The sequence below is a fragment of the Etheostoma cragini genome, chromosome 5, assembly GCF_013103735.1.
Source record: "Etheostoma cragini isolate CJK2018 chromosome 5, CSU_Ecrag_1.0, whole genome shotgun sequence".
Lineage (NCBI taxonomy): Eukaryota > Metazoa > Chordata > Actinopteri > Perciformes > Percidae > Etheostoma > Etheostoma cragini.
The window spans coordinates 23,618,441-23,635,836 of NC_048411.1; the positions used below are offsets into that span (position 1 = coordinate 23,618,441).

General features: G+C 40.3%; 2 protein-coding genes and 1 long non-coding RNA gene across 3 annotated transcripts in view; 2 read left to right on the plus strand and 1 right to left on the minus strand.

Moving 5' to 3' along the window:
• Nucleotides 1-3,660, plus strand: part of tesca (tescalcin a) — a 20,751-nt gene extending 17,091 nt beyond the window's left edge. The window contains exon 11 of the mRNA XM_034872833.1: nt 3,646-3,660. The gene's annotated coding sequence lies outside the window, so the exon portion shown is untranslated. The remainder of the gene's footprint in view (nt 1-3,645) is intronic.
• Nucleotides 1-14,740, minus strand: part of fbxw8 (F-box and WD repeat domain containing 8) — a 22,482-nt gene extending 7,742 nt beyond the window's left edge. Inside the window, exons 1-7 of the mRNA XM_034872826.1 lie at nt 13,962-14,740; nt 13,771-13,875; nt 12,711-12,875; nt 12,225-12,313; nt 7,703-7,860; nt 7,338-7,534; nt 6,397-6,615 (exon numbers count right to left, since the gene is read on the minus strand). Of these exons, the coding sequence (XP_034728717.1) occupies nt 6,397-6,615; nt 7,338-7,534; nt 7,703-7,860; nt 12,225-12,313; nt 12,711-12,875; nt 13,771-13,875; nt 13,962-14,444 (1,416 nt within the window). The 5' untranslated portion in view covers nt 14,445-14,740. The remainder of the gene's footprint in view (nt 1-6,396; nt 6,616-7,337; nt 7,535-7,702; nt 7,861-12,224; nt 12,314-12,710; nt 12,876-13,770; nt 13,876-13,961) is intronic.
• A 267-nt stretch (nt 14,741-15,007) lies between these two features.
• On the plus strand, nt 15,008-17,361 carry LOC117945378. The gene is made up of 2 exons (XR_004656789.1): nt 15,008-15,413; nt 16,473-17,361. It is a non-coding gene; the product is annotated as an uncharacterized LOC117945378 (long non-coding RNA).
• The last annotated feature ends 35 nt before the right edge of the window (nt 17,362-17,396 follow it).

The window sequence follows — 17,396 nt, forward strand, 5'->3', positions numbered from 1 at the left end:
GTAAGCCTTGAGAAGGTGCCAGCAGTTTTTGTGTGTCCCTTATTAGGGCCAAGCAGAGCTTTAATTGTGCACCACCCTGGGGCGAAGCCCAAATCACACCGGACTTTGAAATGACAGCTTGATAGGATTTGGACAGGGAAGGAGAGGAAGGCGAGCTGAGAAAGAGGGAGGGGGTGCAGAAATGAGGGTCTGCCTGCTGTTCTCGATGAATCGTTACAGTTTCGGGAGAATCATTTTTATTAAATATCTGCCCACCTCACCCACTAAAATGAAGAAGTGTCATTGAGGGAGGCAAACAAGACGCTTTGTGATTATAATGGAGGCTGTTTAGAGACCGCAGCAGTGTGTTTTGAGGAAGAATCATTATGAGCATGACTAAAGAGGAGTTGTTAGGTTAATGCACTCGCTGGAGCCCCAGTGAGGTTTGCAGACAAAGGAAACTCTAATGGTGGCTTGTACTGGGACGTTAATGTAATTACTCTGTTTCCTTTTCAAAAAAAATGAAAGATTTGGCAATCGTTACTGCACTTCTGAGAACACCTTTTATTTTGCTGTTGCCTAAAACAGTTGTCCAACGAGCAGAATTTGGTTTGGTTTTGAGGTATTCTTAGGTGAAATATAACACCCCAGGAATGGAAAACTAGGGCCATGGAGGGGCCAACTGTCTGAAGGTTTTCACTCAAACCAAAGACTCCCCACCAGCTGATTGGCTGCAACAAGTAGGGCGATGAACTAACAAGGGAAACCAGCAGCTGAAGTGCAAGACTTGAATTAAATCCGCAGACTGTTGGCTTTCCGTGGCCCCATCCCTGTCTTGTACAAATATCCACATCTGAAACAAATATGGATTCAGATCGACATTTGGTTTAGACAACATGTGGGCAAACAGAGATTAACACCTTGGACCAGATGCACGATAATGGCAGGTTTATGGTTGGATGTCGTTAGGGAGGGCTTTCCAACTCATGCCTCGAGTCAACTGCTTAAAGTATACAACATTCCTAAACTAATAAGAAACACACACACGCAAAATAGTTTTTTTGTGCTGCTTGGCTCATTATTGCTTAATAATTGCTTAATTAAGCTGTTGCCTGTTGCCCAACCTAATTAAACAAGGGCAAGGTGATTAAATGAAGAAAGTAGACACTTCATGGAGATAACTGTTTTGAAAGTATAATATGAAAGTATATACTGGAATTTCTACTTCCTGCAACAGCACCTGCATCACCTGCAACATTGCTGCATTTTGGATAGGAGGCAATCAAATTGGGTAGGTAGGTGTATATGCTACGTTGCTACCGAGCTTCAGTAAAGATAGTTTTAATGAAGGGATATTTATATGGCGCAGTTCACCTGTTTATTACCCCGATGACCCCAGGTATCCAACATAGTGGTTTATTCCCTACCCTCACATTGAAGGTCCTCACTAAATAGTATATTCCCACTGGTCTCAAGTCCCTGACAGGGCAATAACTACCCACAAGTAGTAGATTGCACATAATGTATGGTGTGAAGCTTTACATCCAGTTTTAAGTCTCTCTGGCTGATCTTTTTGTATGTTGGTGGGGAGTGACAAAGTCACAACGCTGTACATATTTTACTTTCAAATATTACCGTTTTATGTAAATTGGCTAGATAAAAAAGCCTGCAGGCTCACAACAGACTCTGCTCACTGAAACAGTAAAAAGAAAGTTGTTTTTCTAAGTTACCTGGAAGACGTTGCTGAATAAAACATGGCATTGTTCAACTAAAACTCTACTGTAACTGTACCAGTAACGTGCTTGCTCTGCTGTTTGTGAAGCATTCTTATAGCATGTATTAACCTCACCTCCACAGCTTCCAACCATAGGCTCTGATGTTATCATCACTCAACCAACACACACCAACCTTTGCTGTGTTAAACTCGTAACATATTCCACACTCACATATTATTCACTTCCGTGTGAGTGGTGTATTCAATTTAAGATGTGCTCATGGGGCTTGTTTAAAGACAAATTTATACTTTTTTTTTTTTTTTAGCTGGGAAGCAATCTTCTCTGTATAGTATAAAGGATTCTGATGGATTGATGTTTTGGTCCTGATGTGTCACAGTATTTCCATCCATCCTACATTTTTCTATCCCTATTCTTTTCTATAAACCCCATCTACATATATACTGTACATCAAACCATTTCCTACCCCTTCTATACATCCCACCAACCCTCTGAACTTAAGGTAATGAGGAGTTTTAGATAGCACTTCTGTGGTGGATCCAGTGCAGTGGATGGATAGTTTGCCAGTGGACATGCCAGCTTGTGTTGAATGCCCAGCCACGAGCTGGGTGGATGCCTGGGTGCTCCGGGTCCACTGGGAAGAAGGCGGCCAGTAGTAATGAGGATCTGGAGACTGGCTATGACCACACACACACACACACACACACACACAACAACCCTACTGACAACACCAACAAAGACGGTGAGGGCTAGAAGACATGTGTAAGCTAAACAATAATGCATGCCAAAATATGATGAAGAATCTTTTATGTCATTGACACTGAGCTTTAAGCTGTCAAGACTTTCAACAAAACTGCAGCTAAACTCTGCTGAGTCTAAATCAAGTTGGGAAAAAACACAACAATGTGGTTGAGTTCATCCAGGTCAGAATCCTGTAAATGGAAATGTTTCAGTATTCCGTGAGACAAAAAGGTGTGAGATTTTGACAGATTTTAATGAAGCATACTGACAGATTTTAATGAAGCATATGTTTTCTTACGAAAGGCTGCATAAGAATTGCTGCCAATTCATGCTTTGTCTTTTCGCAGTATGAAATTGCGGTTAGAATCGGGATGAGAGTGACAGATAGGTTAATTTCATTTGTGTAATTAGTAAGAGAGGAATGCTAATCATAAAGTGATATAATTTAGAGGGGAGTTTGGGCTGAGCTTGCTATGGAAACAAAAAAGTTTGAAACACTTTGTTTCAGTGCTTCTGTACTGCAAATAAAATGAACTGAATGTAATATTAAAATTCAATGCTGAAGACAGAAATGATGGTTTATTGTCCATTGTGAGTCTTAGCTGGGTTTTGCTACATCAGCAACAATTCCAGAGCCAGCTCAAGTTTTCCAAGAAGATGAGGAAAAAAGGTCCACAAAATTCTTAACACATAGGAAAAGAAAATGAAGAAAAGCTTGAAATTGGGAATTCAGATTCAGGGATGACGGCTGGGTGTCATCCCTGAACACCAACCGTAGGTCGGAAAAAACAAAAACAGTTGTGACAGTTAGTAGAAATACAAACTAAAATAGTAAACGGTTGGCAAATAATAAGATTTTTTATTTTCATCGATTGATCTGCTGGTCATTTTTTTGAAATAATCGATTATTATTGTTTAAAAAATGTTAGAAAATAGTGAAAAAGATGCTCATTAAAGGGTTAAAGGTGATCCAAATGTTGTATTAGATCCAACCAACAGTCCAATTCCCAAATATATTCCGTTTAAATTGATGTAAAACTGAGAAAGCAGCCACTTCTTACATTGTAGAAGTTAGAATCAGAGAAGCATCCCTAGGGCCCAGGTATTTGTTAGTTTCACAATTTTTGGACCCACAATTCAAATCAAACTTCATTTCTTTTAGTTTTTTTTTTTTTTTGGGGGGGGTTCTAAGTAAATGCAATACAACTTTTTTTCGGCCAAGATGCGGTAGCATATTGTACATCCCTACTTTTATGCCAGTTGTATTTTGGTCAAACGATTGGCTACTCCACTTATCATTTCAGCTTTAAATTAAATATTGTAAATCCATTAGTCAACAGTGGATAGATTTTCTCCTCTACGTCGCCCTATGGCTTTGTTTTTGTGATAAGGTGAGGATGTTACACCCCTCACTGCTACTCTCTCCTTGGTCCACTATGTGGTGCTTTAGCGCTGCCAAAGACTAAATGCTGAAGCTTTCCTAATAGAGGGTGATGTCAGTGGAGAAGCTTTGCCAAAAACTTGTCAATAACAAACAGATTGACACGCACGCATGCGCACACGCCCACACCCACACACACACATTTTGCCGTTTAAAAGCTTCCTCCTAGCCAATCACTACGGCAACTAGCGTCTGCTTTTTTAAATGACAAAAGTGCATTAACATTGACAAAAATATATTGATGGAGTGAGCTTTAAAGCATAATGACTTCTGCATAGCTGCCTCCTGATCCCAACAGAATCGTTTGTCTCTTGGCTCTTTCTGCTTTCTAAGTAAAGGCTCAAGAGTCAATTAGGTGCATGGGGTCCTTAGTAACACAATATTTTTAAGAGGCAAACAGATGCAGCATGGGGAACAAAAGTTTATCAAAGTACCATTAAAGGCTGTAGTAATTAGGAGCAGGGCCCAATGAGGGCTTGTCACTATTTAAGCTAGCTATTTCTACTATGAACAATTCCCCTACAGGTACACAACATTCATTTCTAAGGGGACCAAAGGGGTCTAAGGGGACACAGAGTAATAGTGATCACACTGTTAAGAGACCCAGTTCCCATTTACACAAATGAGATGGGTTTAGAGAACAGTATTTGTTTGCAATGCATCTGAAATTCAAATCATCTTAACGTGTGGATCAGACTTAACATAACTAAATAAAATGTGCGCTCCACATTTAAAAAGGCAGGAGGCATCTTTTCTCCCAAATAGTATAACTCATGTTGTAAGTGAAAGCAAGGAAAATTTAGCTATAAGCCAGATGATAATCAGATAATGGCCTAATGCCAAAACCTCTGCCCTCACTGCTTTCCTCTCCATGAATAGTATTCATAAAAAAGGAAAACATAATTGTCTTTCTATTTGAGCAAACAAAATGATTTGCCTTGTGCAAGTTTCCATTTTCTTTCATTATGCACCTGATTTAAGTGCATGTGACCTTGTTACTGGAAAGCTTTCATTTCAATTAGTAAAGTCTGGGTAGCATTTTGTTTTCTAGAATCCAGCTGCAGAGTTCCGAGGCTTTGCCATCTACTTCATCAACATTCAAGGTTTTGTTTTGGTGCGTTTGTCTTCCTGAGACTTTTCAGTTCCAGAAAGCACAAAAGAGCCCTTGATACAGCTCCATCAAATCTATTAACAAACAAACACTAGATTGGTATTCCATAACAAGTGCTGTTCACAATGGACTAGATAATCATCATTGCAACATGTGAATTGGTGGCAGCATATATAGTTCATTTAACAATATTAGACATTGTTGTTCTAATTTAGCTTACTTTGCCTGAAGTGGTCCTGCCTTCCAAGGCATTTATTTCTGATCTTGGCTCTGGACCTGCTTTATATTTGTGAAGCCCAAATTCTACTATGGCTGGGCCCTCCAAGCAAAACACAATGAGGGCCCTATCTTGCACCCCGCACAGCGGACGCGAGTGTCTTTGCTATTCAAAGATTAACGCAATCGTTAATTTCCCGTCCTGCTTCCACGTCATTAAATAGCAAATGCACCTGGGCCCATCTGTGCGGCCATGGGCGCGCTGGTCTGGTCTTACAGGGAGGTGTGTTCAGGTGCATTCTGGGAGTATTGCTATCTAGAGGCAACATGAAGTGATCGCACCATTGAACAACAAGAACATGCTCTAAAGTCAATAGCGCAGCATTTGATTGTTATTTTAACAACGCATTAGTGAAATGCGCCTTGGCTCGTGCACAGTCCGCGCACACTATGCTTGTTACACACACACGCACTAGATTACAAGTAAAAACATGACCATGACGCAATCATAATAGCAATGCATCATGGTACAAACACGCCTGGCTTTTAAAGGGAATGGGAGATGACACCCTGATCAGTTTACACACCTGTTAATTAGTTAATGAAGAGACTAAGTAAAACACTTTTGAACCATGGGCAAGGTGCTCAGACCCTTTTCTCCAACCTCAAACTAACAAAAATGGATTTAGACATGCCCTAAACGCACCTGCGCCAGTCGCTTTATGCTATGTGCTCAGATTGTTAAAATAGGGCCCTAAAAATTGAAAATTCCTATTTGCAAGCTCTCCTGACTAAAAAAGGTGGTGGATGTGCTGTAGCTATTAAGCATTTGAAAAAGTTTAAATTAAGGTGAGGTGCAAATAGCGTTTTTTGCTTGTTTTTTGTATGTATAAAGGGTGTTTGTTTTACATGACAGAGGCTTCAAATTAAATGTATTATTAGTAGCCGTATGTTTAAGACAAAACTATAAATATATAGTTTAAAAAAATCAAAAGTCAAGTGGATGGCGGAGTTTATACCACAATTATAACGACGGGGGTAAACGATATCGCGGGGATGACCTTTAGAGCGATTTAATGAACAATAGTACAATACAGTTATTCTTGTTTGTGGTGTGGATGGTCCTTATTGCAGGGTGTGATATACTTCTACTCTTTACCTAAAACTAAACCCACCTTGTTTCCTCCATCGTGCATGGCCCAGCCTGTACGCTTCACTCCAAGTGCAACATGGGAGTCAGAGGCATCCAGGCAGGTAACAGGATGACCGTAGACTGAGTGGAGCGTCTGTGGCTTCTCCTCCCGGGGATCCAGCAGGTACACAGCCTCTCCAGCTACCAGGGCCGCCAGAGGGCACTGCTGGCCCCTGCCTGGCACCAAAACTAGGCTTTCTACCTGCCATACAGACAAAACAGAGGCATATTTTACTTCTCTTACACCCAAAACTTACTTAGGAAGGAAATATTAGCAAATGTTTTTAAACAATGTTTAACTGTTCTTTCTTCTATTGTTCTATTGTTCTCAGTTTCTTGTGAAGCCATTCACTTTACAATGCATGGCTGCAACTAGGATTATTTTCATTAATCAATTAATTAATTTTCCAAATCCCAAGGTGATGTGTTGGGGGGTCAGTAGCTCAGTCCATAGGGGGTTGGGAACCAGACGGTCACAGGTTCAAGTCCACATATGGACTGAAACCTGGAGAGGTGCCAGTTCACCTCTTGGGCACTGCCAAGGTGCTCTTGAGCAAGCACCAAACTTTCCCTTTCCATGGGCAGCCCCCTCAGTCCGACATCTCTCCATTTAGTGCATGTATAGGTACTTAGCATGTGATTCAGGCATGTGTGTAATAACAACAGAGTGTAAATTGTAATTTCCCCTTGCGGGATTAATAAAGTATACATTATTATTTTAACATTTTCAGCATTTGTACAATTTCTTGCCAGAAACTGAAATGCCGCAAAGTGTGCAATCACTCAAGGGATGTTAAATGCTTCCATTATTAGGAGACATTCTTAGATAAAAGTCACAAGAGGGAAATGTGTGTGACACAGACTATTAATGAACACAGTTGCCCAGTATGGAATGCGTATGAGGAATCAAACTGCCGGACTTACAGGCTTGGGCAGCCGAACCTGGCAGACGGTCCTCCAGTAGCCGCGATCGTCAGCACAGTCCAGCCGAATGTCAGGCCCAGCGGCGGAGCACAGGGTGGGACTGTCAGGGCTCAGGGCCAGGGCCTGTATCGTCCCTGTGCTCTGGTAGTGGAGGAGGGGCTCTCCACCTGTCTCTGTGCTCCACAGGTCCACACAGCCTATAGCCAGAATAGTAAAACGCAGTCCCCGATAACCTTATTAACCGCACTGAGACCAGAATTTAAAAGATGATATTTAATGCTCATGTCTCTGTCTGTGATGTCTTACTAGCACCAAGAAGAACTCATCGTTTACCACAGGATCACACTGCATAAACACACACTCACCATCTTCATAAGTGGCAGCAGCCACTGTGCTGTTGACCTGGACGTAACGGACATAAGGTCTGGGTTCCGAGTTAGCTGACAAGCTGTTAACCTTCAGGTAAGAGGCTGTTGAGTCCCAGTTTAGCGTGTCCCACAGCCTCACATCACCAGACGTGTACCTGAGACACAAGCAAGCACATCAAGTCACACTAAACATTCCTAATTTACATATTTAGTTCTGTAAAAAAAAAAGCTGATGAATGACACAAAAAAAATTATTTCTCATGTTTCCATCACAGGTGGACAAGTTTGTCTCCACAACAATACCTGGCATTACCCTTTTACCACTGAATCATGTCCCTGCATACACTTTACGCCTTTTTCACTCCGACTTGTTGTTATTCTGATTTAATATCTTTGTTATATGATCTTTCAATGATTGTTTTGGCTGATCATTTCAACCCTTCAGTCAGGTAGGGGGATTTTTTTTACGTTATATGTTGCACAATCAAATTAACTGCAATAACTTGGCCCTATTTCTGGTAACAAAGAAGACCAAAATTGCAAGTGACAATTTTCAAAAATGTAATTATTGTCCTCTAACTGATCAATGTTTTTGTCCTCTAACTGATCAAAAGTTGGCAAATAATTTTCTGTTGATCCACAAACTGATTAACTAACTGTTGATGACAACTGGGAGCTTCTAAAACACATAATATGCTAGCGCCAGTGTTTCTCAAACTGTACACAACAATTCCAAAATATCTGGTTTGCACTTCTTTAGAGCTGAAACTATGAATTAATTAAGTGATTGATCAACAAAAAAGATGACTGATTGTTTCGACTGTCATGTTTCGAAACATTTTTGTTTGTCTGCTTTTCTCGGTTATATGTAAAGTTATAATCAGCAGATTAATTGATTATGAATTTAATGGTTAATTGCAGCCCAATACTTTATACAACGATTTTTTTCTCTCCCTTTAAAATGAAGATACAGGGTGACCAGATAACTCCGTTGGTAGAACGCCATTTTAAGAGGTTTCCACCTTGACACAGTGGACCCGGGTTCGACTCCATTCTGTGGCCCTTTTGCTGCATATCATTACCCTTCGTTCTCCTCTTTCATGTCTTCATCGGTCCTGTCAAAAATGCCCAAAGACTAATGCTAAAAAAAAAAAAATACAAATGAAGATACAAATTAAAACTTCAAAAATTTCACTGGCCTTTTACTTTTCCTTTTAAAGGAACTACAAGGTTATGCGCTATTTCCAGTTGTACGTGCAGAAGTGTTCTGTGCCTGAAGTCAATCCAACCGGCTCAATAATAGTCCAACCGGTGCCTTACAGTACGCAAGTCAACAGGCTGCCAATCTTCTCAGTGATTGTTAAGTTTGCATGAACTATACAACTGTCTTATTACTTGTTGGGCTAATTAACTTCTGAATGTTAAAATACTACATGTAGACTAGTATAGTAAATTGCACGTTCATGTACAATCTGCCCTCATTCTCTTTTCCTCTTGCACTCTCATCCTCAAGTATCAGCCAGTGCACCCCCACCTCCACCCCAATTCATCGCTCTGGCTTCTGTTCCGTCTTGGACCCCCATCTTTCCGTTCGTATTTCATCCAAGTCAATGAGTTCTCGCTGTGGTAGATGACAAACTGCCAGCGTTACCACCTCCACTTGTCTGAGCAAGTATCCGCCTTGCAGCCAGAGTGTGTGACACAGTGACAGCAAGTGTGGCAGAGTGTGCGCCCGTGAGTGTGTGTGACTGGCATTGCAGGGTTTGGCAGGAAGTAAACAATAGGAATATACGCTTTCACTTAATTGGTACGTCACCTCAACGACGACTATCAATGATGATGCTGAATCTCATCCAAGTAGTTCGTCAAAACTTCTTTTTTTTTTTTTTTATGAACAGAAAACTTTGAGCAGAGATTAATGCAATCTTCATGCCAAGCCCCACAAGACGTAGCCTTTGTGTCACGGTGTGACTCCAAGAGTTGCTGGGTTAACGAGACAGTGTCTCCTGTTGCCTTTCTGGTGCCAAATCTCATTTCCTCGGTTTTCTAATAAGATTTTGTACATGTAGATTTGTAGATGCAATGAATCATTCTTGATCACTCTTAACTGCTATTGATTTGTTTCTAGTTAAACAAATTCAAGTGCTTTCCCTGAGATATATGACCCTTTAAGTACCAATAATAAGGAAGGTATTGATGTTGTGAATTTGTTAATAGCAATGGTAGAAGAAGAAGGATTTAATAGTATGTTCACACTTTGCAGACTGCTTTATTTCATGTCTAGACTTTTTTGTTACTGTGTGTCCTACATCTGCTTACCTGAAAAGATGCAAACACACTGTCTTCTCCGATGAGACACAGCAGGACAGAGGGGAATCTAATCACATTACTCCCTGGAGACACTGCACTTCTCCTTGTGGGCAGTCTATCATGCTCCTATGGGCCCTGACAATCTATCACTGCCTCAGCCCAGTTATTTCAGGGCACGTTTGGTTCGCACTCTTCCCTCGACGACGACTGCCATTAGTAGCGCCATTAGTAGGAGAATAAAAATATGTGACAATATGCAACAATGAGCAGAAAACTGAATTGCAATATAACTAAATCTGATTAAAATTGACTCTGAGGTTTTAATTTTTTGTTAATGCTGGAGAGTGCAATTGTATTTGGTTGCTTATAGTCTTAATATCTGTCCATGTCCTATTCTAAAATCCAAAATAAGTTCATGTGACGGTGTTGCCAATAAAGTGGTACTACGATCACGTTCACAATTTTCATCCTTATCCTTTTTTTCCACTTATCTTGATAGGGCTCTTGTAAAAACAGGTATTGCTTCTTGTTCATTTAAGACATTATTTGCATGTTGCACTAAGCCCTATAAGACACAGTAATTTTGAAAGTTGGAGCGTTGAAACTTAAAAACAGTGTTTGTGCATGTTTTTTTGGCTCAGGAGGGACACATGTAAGAGGACATTGGTGCAGCCTGTTTGTTCTTTTTCATCTTTGGTTAATTTATTGTGAGTGTGTTGAACATTGTACGCTGTAACGCATCATAACGAGCTATGATCTCACTGTTTCCTCACACCCTATCCATTAGCCAACACTCTAAACTCACAGACTGGCTCCAGTGACTTTTAAAAAGAAACTAGGGGAGGATGATGTATTGACTCAATATCGTTACGCAATATTAATACTTAAAGTGTCACAATAAGTATGCAATATTTTGTTTACTTTGTGGAACGATGGGTCCTGTCAGTAGACTGTGTGTCTTAGTTGTGTTTGAGTTTGAGGCTGCTTGAAACGCTGTGATGATCATGTTTCATTGGTCAGTTTCAGTGCCAGTTGCACATGTTAGTGCATGTCAGCGCACGGCGCCACTACATGACAAGACCTATGGAGGTACCACGTGATCTGTGTGCATATTTCAACAGAGTGACAGCGTAAGTGAAGAAATGGAGAGAGACAAAAAAGGAACAGATTAGAGAAGTGAAAGAAATTAAATGACCTAAAAAGAGAGCGAAGGGAGCGAGTGGCGCCAAAGAAAGAGCACAAATGTGGGAAAGTGTTGCTCAGGGAGAACACAAAATAACAAAGGTTGAAGAGGAAAACTTTAGTGGTCAAAAGTGATCCCATCCGGAGACAGAGCTATACATAAGTCACAGGGTGCACTATATTGTTATGAATCTGTTTTGATGCATTTTCCCATAACTTCAGTAATTTTACATAAGTTTAAAAATAAGGCTGGGCAATATATCAATATTATATTGATACTGTGATATGAGACTAGATATCGTCTCAGATTTGGGAAATCGTTATATTGTAAATGGGTTAAGTGTTGTCTTTTCCTTGTTTTAAATGCTGCATTAGAGTAAATATATGTAATTTCCTGTATTACCAAACTGTTCTAGCTCTTCTATTATTTTAACCTTTACCCACTTATAGTTATTATCTATATTACTGAAGATTTTTTATCTTAAATCTCATTGTGAAGATATTTTATTAAAGCACCAATTGTCAACCCTATAATATCTCCACAATATCGTTATTGAGGTATTAGGAAATGAATATAGCAATTTTTGAGTTTCTCCATATCGCCCAGCCCTATTTAAATATATCGGAATTATTCGAGATATCGCAACATTCATTGTCCATACCGCAATATCCCATTTTATCAATATCGTACAACCTTAAAAGGAACATGCATGTTTCAATGAGTAAACCAAATGGCAATCAAAAACCTTGTGTGCCCAGTAATGGTGACAGTTCTGCATAATTTACAAGAACGACCAAGTTAATGCAACTGTTTTGTTATTAATCACTAATGCATCAGTCAGTGATGCACAACGCCTTATGTCTAAATGTCCCATATTGTAAATCAAACATTCAGTGATAAATCAGAAGATTCATAACCAAGATTTGTATCGAGATTTATATGAAAGAAAGAAAATGTGGCAGATGTACTCAGGGTATACAAGCAGAAGTGTAAGTTACAGCTGATGTCGGAGTCCTTGAAACTCACCCAGCCAAGACGAAGTTGTCACAGGAACTGACGTCACACAGCACCTTCCCCAGCTCGAACTGCAGCTGGCTGATGGATCCCACTCGATTCTAGACAGAAAATATTACTTGGCTGAAAACACTGCATCCATTATAAAAATACATCATGTTATTGCAAGCAGAACACTAACTTAACTATTATTATTATTATTATTATCTAACTAAACTATAGAGAAGAGCTTGGCTTTCAAAAGTAAAGTCTTTGTTATGATTTTCCTTCCCATTTAACACCAGAAGAGAACCTTCCCATTTCTTTTTTACAGTAACTTTTTACATAACATTTCCCTTTGCCATTTTGAAACATGTTTATTGCATTTTATCATACAAAATATAAATTACAGCTAAAACTGGAGACATATAGTCCATGGTCTACTAGGGATTTCACCACACAAGCTCCAGTGCGGATGTTGAATTTGGTTGATTCTGATTCCCCACAACTCGAGCCCACCTTCCAGTTGGAGCGCACAGTTTTGGCCGAGTTCCTGCAGTCTCGCAGCGTGCTCTTCCAGCACGGCGAGTCAGACACACTGGCCTCATGATGGTAACCCTCCTCCGTGCACATCTTGAACCACAGAACGCTGTCCTCTGCGAGGACTCTCCATGCCCTGCTCACCTGGGAGGAGATTGGACAGTGTTACCGTGGATTGAGTCAGCATACATTACGAGCTTGCATCACTTAATTTATTTGTGCTTAACGAGCCCAGCGGACTGCCAAGTGGACTGTGTGTGTACACCAGATGCTGTAGGTCGGACACACAAAATGTAATTCATTAATCTTTACCAATTAAAGTCACATACGGTATTAATGCTGCCCTAAGCAATTCTGCATGTTAGGGGAAGTGCAAGGTAACTGTAAATTTAACGACTTTACAACCAAGATTTCTAAACCCTTAGATCAGCAAGCTGCAGACAGTGTGATCACTTTACAGGAACGAATACCAAAGAGACAACGGAGACAATTCAGCAAACGTGCAAGTTTGTTGCTTTTTAGGAATTGAATCTGTCGTTTAACCAGCAGAAGATTTAACTGACTGAAAAATCTGCTCCAGGCCTCCAAGCTGCAGGTTTAGTCCCTCCCAGATTGTTATCCGTACCCTACTCTTAAAATGAAGCAGCATCAACTTGCACCCTCTCCCCAAAGGTCTCTGTATGTCTAGGAGTTCTAAGCTATTGAACTAAAGTGTGATTTGTTTTCTTTTTCAGATGTTATATGAATAATTGTTAGAGGAATTTGAAAGGTAATACTGAAATCCTATGTGGATCTGTTATCTTTATCATATCACGAGCCCTCAGAGTTACCTCTATGGGATCTAGACAGCTAATCACCTGTTATTTTTTGTTGTTTTTTAGCTGTTTTTGTGCAACTCTTTCATCCGCATGTTGATATAAGTGAAAATATGGCCATGCATGTGGTGTGTGAGGGTCATTCCTTTCTGTCGCTGTCTCTTTTTTCTTTCAAACCATAAAGCAAAGCTCCTGCCAAAAACAGTTCCACCACAGCAGCTTACCTGTGCACATCGGCCTAGCTCAGTAGAGTTTAGATACTGGAATATCTTTAAGGCTAACTCGTACGGCAGCTCAACATCAAAGAAGGGAATGTCATTGACTTCATTCTGCAAAAGAAAGAATTTCAACACACATTATTTACTTAACTAATTCTGGTCAACCACCATCCCCACCATCATCATCATCTTCCTACCAGATCCTGAATGAGTAGATCCAACAGCTCGTCGTCTTTCTTGACCTTTCTCTTAGGCTGTGGCTGTTGTGGCTGCTGCAGGGACGCGCTGCAGGCGTTCGTCATGTTTTGATACTGTCTCTTTCTCCTGGTTCTCTCCTCTTGGATCCTGTCCAGCAAGGGACTGGTCCTCCCGTCCAACAAACTACGTGCAATGGCCACATACTCAGGCTGGTCCTCTGACTCTGCTGTAGCCTTTCCGCCTCCACCAACACATGCTTCATCCTCAATGCGACCACCACCTTCTGATTGTGAAGGACTACAGGCCTTGTTGAGATTGTTTAGGTCTTCAAAATACCTATTTTTGAAGTCGTTCTGGCCTGCCTGAACAGAAACATCCGAGGAAGGGGAAGGAGCACACACGAGTGGCTTATCCTCTTTATTACTCGTTAATTCTTCTTTCCAACACTCCCTGAACGCAGCGAGTTCGTCCTCCTCGGCCATATTTTTCAATCATCGTTGATAAAATATTACTTTATAGTGTTATAAAGCGGTCTCGTGGGAATGTGTTAGTTATACTGGCCAGTTAAGCAAAGCCATAACTTAGCACCGACGCAAAATGTGCACGTCCATCTCTATAAACAGTCCGAAGAGAGACAACGCGCTGCTGTACTAAAGTTCCGCAATTTTTTAATTCCGCAGTTTTATTAAAGCCGCGGCAATAATCAAGGATGGGGTAGGATTTTGTGGCCACAACTGTCTATTGTTCTGAATATCATTGCAAGTATTTCGTATCGAATGCCAGATTGTATTAAAATAATAATAAAAAAATGCACATGTTTACTTTTAAAATATGGCAGACAACATAACAACGTCCAGAACCCCCTACAACAAAAGACTCCTTTAGATCAACCCAGACAGGAGAGATTCAAGAGTTAACCATTGCATCTCTCTTTTGGGAAAAGATGATGTAAACCCCACACCATGTGACACCGTAATGAATAATACAGTAGAGAGAGAGAGAGAGAGAGAGAGAGAAAGAAAGGGAGAGAAAGGGGGGACGCAAACACCGTTAAGGTTTGATGAGAGAAGAAAAGGAGGGTCATATATGTTCAAGATTTAAAGAGAGAAGACTGTTTGTTCTGTCTGATAAAGATGTGCTGGCTGCCGATAGACCAGCCTTTGCTCCTGCCCGGTGACTCGACCTGCAGTGCCCGGCGACCCTCGCCGTGCTCGGTGGCTCAGCTGCTCGCGTCTCGCCTGCGAAGGATCGGAGACCAGCTGGAGAAGAGCCGGACGTCCAGGGAGACGGACAGCGGCTTCAGCTGCAGGGGTGGAGGGACGGTGCTGGTGACCGGGACAGGGACAGGTCACTTGAAGAGCTTCCTGCGCACTGCAATGCATTTGACCGTGCTCGTGCTGGTCGTCGCGAGGCGACACCTGTAGGGCGCGAGGCGACAACACCAGCAACAGGTGCGTAATAACAGTCACCTGCGTATGTTGTGTGCATAGGTAGCTGTGTAGCCTATGTCGTGTTTATTCTTTAGCTAAACTACGACCTCCAACTGTAAAAATAAATAAATAGCTAAGGAATGAACAAGAATCTCGTGTTTTGTTCTGTAAAAAAACCTATATAGAAACATACATCCAAAAATTGCTGTTAAAAATAGTTGTTTTAACTCCTGGCTATATTTGGTTAATTGAATACCTAACAGTGTTAAAGTAAATTGCAGGCTAATTTGTGAGCCACACAGATAACCTTTATCAGACAAAAGTTTTCTCTTAGTCTCTACTGTAGTTTAAGAAAACCTAAAAAAATTCAAGTTTCTTAGTCTTTCAGATTGATGGGTAAAATAAAATGAAATGAAAAATAAAGACTGCCTAATATCCTCTTCAAGGTTTGGAATGTTTTCACATCATAACACTATTATACAATTACACCCAAGTTGACACGTCAACCTAGGTGTCTTATAAATTGAGCTATTTTGTTTTTACAATTTTACAATCATCAAGCATTTGGTAATTTTTAGACCTTTATGAATAGATTCCTTCTCACAAAAACACACATAGCCTTAACTTTTTTCAATGTTATTTTAAATGTGACGTCAATCAAAAAAGTGGCCTAACTTTGCACATAAAGTGCAGGCAAACTAATTTGAATGGCTTTGATTCGCATTTAAGAAATATTACATGAGGAATAGTACATGTTTTCAATTCAGGGTGGAGGGTTTTTACATTCATTTACCACATTTTAATTTAGCTGTAGGCTTTATTTTAAAATATACTAAATTAGTATCTGCTTTTAAACAGCCAGGTTGCTGTTGGGAAAATGTAGAGAATGTTCTAATCTGTTCTAATCTGTCAGTTAGAATGAGTGAGGTAGATTCTAAATGCACATTAATGAATAGCCTACATGGAAATAATGAGGAATACGAAGTGGATGCGTTTGTTTACACCATTATGAACCAATTTCAAAAACATTTATGTATGGATGTTTTATGCTAATAAGTGCATATATTATATCTCATGTAGATGGTGCCTTTAGGATCATGCAGGAGGAACGGGCTCTCATCATATGCACTAAAAGCAAGGGATGCAGGAGAGTTGGAGGATTCGGTCCAGCATGGAAGATTGGCAGCAAGTAAAAGACTGACAGAGGAGGAGGAGGAGGACGCTTTAACTTTAAGTCTGACTGAACTCCATGTGTCATGAAGACTTTCTCAGGCTTGTTTGGGATGCACTGAGTTTCATATCGAGCTCACACAGTGAACCCCAGCAGCCCTGCAGTCAGCCACTTACATGTCCTATCCCTGCGTGACTCTCTGATTCAGTCATCCCAGTTATAAAACGGTGATGTAATCCTCCCCTGGTAGAGTGGAGGGAAAAGCTTACTAATAGGACTCCTTCGAATTTTCACCTCCCACGAAGTGAGAGCATGACAACGGGGTTAGACTGATTAGACCTTTTTAATTGTTTGTATTTAAGGCTACTATTAGTGCTGCAATCCTGAAACATGCACTGAAATAGACCTGTTTATAAGCTTCATAATGCACTCCACTTTTTTAACATATGCTATACTGTAAGTGTAAGCTTGTAAATATTGAGAGGACAAATGGTTTTATAGATGTTTTCTAAAGTGTTTAGGTGATGTTTACACATTCTCCTGTGCTTTAGCGTTATCTGTTGGGGGCAGTGTTACGTGACTTTTCGTCATAAACAAGATACAGGACCTGTGGATCAGAAGCTATGCTGTTAACGCTGTTTGTGATTTCCAGAAATAAGCTTTCTCTGATATAGCAAGTGTAATGTGAGCAGAATTACTGAAAATGTCTTTTTTATAAAGTGTACGTGTTATTTATACAAATTAAATATTTCATATGGATTTTTGGTAGTTATCTTAATAAAGTCTCATTCATCTCAATCTCATTCTGTCATTGCAATTAGACGAGAAATACA